At 36.1% G+C, this 5,828-nt stretch overlaps 1 protein-coding gene across 2 annotated transcripts; it reads right to left on the bottom strand.

The window, feature by feature from the left end:
• Positions 1-342: 342 nt before the first annotated feature.
• Positions 343-5,615, bottom strand: LOC107810111 (uncharacterized). 2 transcript variants are annotated; one of them, XM_016634851.2, is made up of 8 exons: positions 5,272-5,615; positions 3,894-3,986; positions 3,128-3,339; positions 2,716-2,860; positions 2,566-2,638; positions 1,800-1,946; positions 1,564-1,689; positions 343-737 (listed from the first exon to the last, which is right to left on the bottom strand). In XM_016634851.2, the coding sequence occupies exons 1-8, from the start codon at positions 5,523-5,525 to the stop codon at positions 666-668; spliced, it is 1,122 nt and encodes a 373-aa protein (XP_016490337.1). In that variant the 5' UTR covers positions 5,526-5,615; the 3' UTR covers positions 343-665. The 2 variants fall into 2 exon arrangements, with proteins under 2 accessions (XP_016490337.1, XP_016490338.1); XM_016634852.2 differs by having other exon boundaries at positions 3,866-3,986; positions 5,272-5,540.
• Between the last annotated feature and the right edge of the window lie 213 nt (positions 5,616-5,828).

Genomic DNA, 5,828 nt, shown 5'->3' with positions numbered 1-5,828 from the left:
TTTGGCACTCTTTAGTTATCCACTTTAAACTTTTTTCTTCAATATCTGAGGAGAAGTAAAACGTGGAAAACATGCAGAAGTAAACCATGAAAAAAAAAGAATTAAAATGAATGGTTGAAACGAAGGAGGACTACGATTTACAGGTTGTGTTAGCTATGGAATAGAAAATACATAATAAAAAGAAAATAAGTTCTACAGAATGGTTTCGAGACCAACAACGTCATATTCGAATAAATATTGAGCCTCAAAGACCTACATCATATAGAGAAAATTAGAAATTAATTTCTCTAAGAGAGGGTGCGACTAACACACATATATAAAGAACAAATTAAGAGAAGATTGTACGAAAATTAGCAAGTAATTTTTTCATTTTAAAAACGTCGAGACATGTTATAGCATATGCTCTTTAAATACTTTTCGTTGGACAAAGCTTTCGTACATTTTTTTGGCTAAATATATTAACAGAAACAGGTTTGTAATGGTATAAAATATTGTACCTATTTCCTTTCACATGAATAGAGTAAACTATGTCTCACTTTTTCCTTGTTCTCCCCATATACTTCTTTCAGTCTTTCTCGACTAGCAACCTTCGCCGTTCTTGGATTGAGAACAAAATTGTATATTTTGATGTAAACAGCAAGAGTCAAGAGTACGCGCTCAGCGACTCAGTTCTCAACGTTGGCATGACGAGCAACAAATGATTCCACCAGTGGGTTCACAAGATGAGGTGCCTCATCCTACAAGAAAATCAATAAAATGTCACAATGACGAGACACAATCCTCAGACTTCTAATATATTTTACATAAGAATCAAACTTTTGAAGGGGAGCCTTGGCGTAATTGGTAAAGTTGTTGTCATATGAACAGGAGATCACGGGTTCGAGCCGTGAAAACAGCCTCTTGCAGCAATGCAGGGTAAGGCTGCGTACGATAGACCCTTGTGGTCCCAGCCTTTTCTTGGACCTCGTGCATAGCGGGAACTTAGTACACTGGACTGCCCTTTTGTACAAGAATCAAGCTTTTCTTCTTTGGATGACATGCAAATTTTGAAGAAGCGTGTTTTCTTAACGTTATAGCTTCATATATAAGCTACGTACTTTGAGTATGCAGATGCGGATGGAGCCTTGTCTAATAGGTTCAGCTTAACCTAGAATTTTGCGTATATATGTGTGTGAAAAACCACTAAACTTTCAACAATTTAATTTTAAGTTTTGGGCAGCCCAGTGCACAAAGCATCCCTCGTTCATGCAAGATCTAGGGAAGAGTCGCACCCCAAAGTGTGATGTAGGCAGCCTAGCTAGTCTGATGCAAGTACCAGTGATCGATTCCACGACTCGAACCCGTGACCTATAGGTCACACGAAGACAACTTGAGCATTGCTCCACGGCTCCCATTAAGTTTCGAACCCATAATTCTAAATGCACTATGTTAAGTGATAAAAACCTTAAGGTTGAACCCATTAAACTTAAATCTTGAATTTGCGTTGCGAGTATGATTGCATTGCAGATAATGAATTAAAGGCATTTGACAATTGCATCTGCATTTGAAAGAGGGAGGAAAGACCTGAGGGCAATGGCCAACATTAGGGAGGACAACGAAATCTTCAACTGTATCAAATTTGCCATAGGCTCTTCCTAGTTCTATTGGCTCCCAAGGATCCTTGTCACCCCACGCCACCAGAACAGGACACTGCAAGTTTCACATTTGGGGAAAAACATTGAATTCCAAAAAGATTTAGTTCCCAAATAAATAAATAAGCGATTAGAGTACAGAAATAATAGCAATAAATTTAGGATCACCTTTACTTGGGGCAGTAGTTCCTCAGGAAGAGGCCCCGCTGAATAGCAAATGAACTCAAGAAACACATCGACAGCACCAGGCTCGAGCCCTGGAAGAAGGATGGCCTGTACCAACTCATCTGTCACCTGGGATGTGTCATGGTAACACTGCAAAGAAAGTTTTGGTCAATCTTATCGATTTCTGCTATAGTCACAACAAATAAACGAAAACAAACCGTAAAAATACACTATAGATCCTCCAAATATGTGACCAGCATACCACAAATTTTTCAAATGCGATGTTTTGGTCATCTCTTGCTGTGTTTCACTTGCTAAAGCGGCATCCCTCTGACCTTTTTGTCATAGTAGTTTCTTCTAAACCAACTAATGCTCCACTTAAGTTCAATACCCTTTAAAGAACTGCTATGTACACAATACTTACCGACCTCAAATAGTTGAATATTTTCAACCTTAAAACTACGACAAACGTAATCTTTTAAGCTGCTTAAATTTGAAAATTCTCAATTACTCCAAGTCAAAATTTAAGTTACAAGTAGCCTGTGAAGTTTTTGGCCTTAGATGTCAGATTTTGTTCTTTTTAATAGTTCATGTATGTCCACTCCTCCTAAATTATGCTATCTTGAATAACAATTGACGGACGCTAAACATTGAAAGATATCCCAAGATCATTGTTTTATACTTTAGTGAACATTTCTGTTAGCAATTACTTTTTAATTCTTCAGATAGATATAACATTATAGACAAAATGGTGCTTTAAATTATCTACCTGACATAGAATATTCTTCACTGATTCAGGCGTAGCAACACTTTTGAAAAAGAATTTCCCAACTGCAGTATTTCTGAGTCAAAAACACTTAGAACATGAGTCTGTTGCAGATAGCAAAAGATTCGAGATGTAATGAATAAAGAAGTTCACCTCAATAAATTCTGAAATGCTTTAATCAGTGGTCTTCCAAACCAAGGCTGCTTTGTTATATGCAGCATTCGGAGCGAGATATTTAAAAGAAGAATGCCTCTACAGAGTTGTGGTTCCATTACTGCAGCCTGAAGACCAACAAGTCCTGCAGAGGTATCCAGAAAGTTCTTTTATGGGTTACAAACATCACATAAATTAAAGCATAAAAATATGAAAGAAGCACATAAGCGCAAAGAACTAGAGAAAGTGAGAATCAATTGGAATATTTCACGAGACTGTGAAATGGATCTTTTACCAATTTAGATATAAAAGGTTCAGTCTTCTAGAATTATATATTATCTACAAAGTCATTAAATAGTAGTAAGTATATTAACTTTAAGCTCATAAACAAAACAGAAAGAGAAGAGGTCACCTCCAATGGAATTGCAAATGAAGAAGGCTTTGTCTCTGATAACATCCTTACAAAAATCGTTTAGCTGACAGCCCCATGTTTCAAATGTATAAAAGTTGTCTATACCAAGCTCGCGAGGATTTGGTTTGTCTGAATAGCCATAACCAATAAGGTCAATAGAGAACACCCGATGTGACTGCGCAAGAACAGGCAGATTTTTTCTCCAATGGTCACTGTGGGAAAAACGATCATTCTAAACGCCAGATCAAACAGAATGAAACAGTAACAAAATTCCAAGCATGATCTTTGTGCAGGGTGACAATAGTTGAACTTGCATTCAAATGAAACCAAATCAACCAACAGCCAGCAAAATAAGCTACACGTTAACCATGTGATCTGGTTTTGCAACTATAAAAGAAATGCTACATTGAAAGTTTTACGTACATAAATTAGCTTGATTGATGCAAAATAAGACCTCCAACTTTAGGCATCTTCTATACTCGTCTAGGAAACAAGATCGCGAAGTTCTTTGTATTATTCTATAGCTTCCGTTCAAGTATCTTCAAAGAAACTTAGCATAATAGAGTTTGGCTTTAATATAAAAAAGAGCGTCAATATATCAAAGATAAATTACATGCTAAAGTTCAAATTCTGTTGTCTAATATGTGACTAAAACTTCAAAGGCCAAAAGAGAAAAGGATTATGAAATGAAGAGGAAAGGAAAAATTATGTTCGTGGTGTAGTTTTGCAAATTAGTACCTATAAGCAAAATGTGATTGATGTTGACCTGTTTGCTCCAAAACCATGGACTAAAACGAGTGCAGGGCCACTGTTGCCACTATACTGGTATCGAATGGAATAGCCCCTCCAGTTCCATGTACTGCAGGACCAAAACAAACAGATAAACAGTTGAATATGGAAATTGCAAAATCGAGCAATAGGCTAAATGACCTCATTCAGAAATCTTTAAGTTACATTCTCAGTCTTTCCAGAAATGATAATTCTGAAACTTTCAATTAAATCCCCACCGCTTGTTCTTGAAATACATTCCAAGCATAGCAAGAATGTAAATTTTGTACAGAAACAAATAGCTTTAGGATGAAACTGTACTTCCTTTAATGTGTTTTATGCTTTAATTATCCTCCAATAGAACCTTTTTCTTTCTTTGGATGAGTAATTTTTATCCAATATGTATCTGTTAGCCTATGTTTTTCAAGCATTAGCTACATTTTCGATCTGCCATTAGTCCCAATCTAACTGTATATAGATCAATCAATTAACCACGTCTCAATCCCAAACTAGCTGGGGTCGGCTATATATTCTCCACTAAACGGGCTCATTTGAAAACACCGGGAAAGTGTCATTCCGAACTCACACTTAAGAACTAGCAATCTTGCTAGTCAATTGGGGTAAATACTTACCCTCAAGCAGAGGCGGATCCAGGATTTAAAGTTTATGGGTTCCTATAACGACCTTAAGCAAATATACAATAAATAACTGGGTTCACAATCAAATATTTATGGATATTTAGTAGATTTTTTAATACCTATACATGGTATATGTAAAAGCTACTGGGTTCACGGAAACCCACATTCAATAGGCTAGATCCGCCCCTACCCTCAAGCGAGTGTTCACACCAAACCGAGTAAACTTACCATGGTTAGGTTATTTAATAAAGTAAAAGCATACATCAATTAATCATGATTAAGTGAACTATATGCAAGCAAATGCCATGCTTCTACTGGTTTGGTGTAAACCCGATGCAAGCAAGTTTTTACCCGTCATTGGGCAATAAAGGCTACAGTTTTTTTTTCAGAGGCAAACATTATCCCAATAATACACTAGAGTCTATAGGTACAGATTGCAAGCTTTTCTCAGACACAGTAAAAAGGGTGAATTTTTACTAAAATACAGTTGAATATTTGAATAAAGGGCAGTCCAGTGCACAAGCCATCAGAAATTCACACATGGTCCGGTAAGGGCTGCACCCCAAGAAGGTGTGATATATGCAGCCTACCCTTATGCCATCAGTGGCTGATTTCACAGTTCGAGCCCGTAAACTATAAGTCACACAGAGACAACTTGACCGTTGCTCCAAGACTACCTTCACAATTGAATATTTGAATAAACAACATAAATACACTACAGAAATAGAAAGAATTTACCTGGTTTTAACTTCAATGGGGACTTGGGTTATGCTTTCTTTAGACGTTTCATCAATTGAAGAGTCATTTACAAGTGAATTGGATATATAGCCACAAGATTTTGGAGTCTTACTGGAAATAAAGAAGTTTTTAGTAATATATTTTCTACAAAAAGGAATTGAACTAATTGAGTTTTTCTTGTTTATGCTTTGTGAAAATGAAACTGGAAAGTCTAATTTGGATATGGAGATTGATGAAGAACTTGAAATCGCCATATTCAGACTTGGGACAGTTTGGTTAGTGAGAGAGCTGAAGCTAAATTTGGAAGTAAAGCTGAGAATCCAAATTTCCAAATTGTTTGGACAGCATGAAGCCACATACATACAGCCACGTCCCTATATTTTTCTGAAAGTAAAAATCTGTATTTTTTTTCCTCCTCTTATTACGTGCATATCATTTGAAATTATTTAAGAGAATCTTGGTTAGCCATTTGATATTTTTAAAATTAAAGATATCTGAAACTCAATATATATTTGATTATTAAAATATTATTTTTATATTTAAATACTAGACAATAA

Source organism: Nicotiana tabacum, chromosome 20 (assembly GCF_000715075.1).
Source record: "Nicotiana tabacum cultivar K326 chromosome 20, ASM71507v2, whole genome shotgun sequence".
NCBI classification, from domain to species: domain Eukaryota; kingdom Viridiplantae; phylum Streptophyta; class Magnoliopsida; order Solanales; family Solanaceae; genus Nicotiana; species Nicotiana tabacum.
This window is presented reverse-complemented; position numbering and strand designations above follow the sequence as displayed.

Bases quoted from the DNA above. Each gene is read 5' to 3' on its own strand.
- LOC107810111 (XM_016634851.2), bottom strand. From the start codon at position 5,525: ATGGCGATTTCAAGTTCTTCATCAATCTCCATATCCAAATTAGACTTT. The intron at 3,987-5,271 runs GTAAATTCTTTC...TTGGTCCTGCAG, and splicing joins CCCATTGAAGTTAAAACCAG to TACATGGAACTGGAGGGGCT. The intron at 3,340-3,893 runs GTCAACATCAAT...TTTTTCCCACAG, and splicing joins CATGGTTTTGGAGCAAACAG to TGACCATTGGAGAAAAAATC.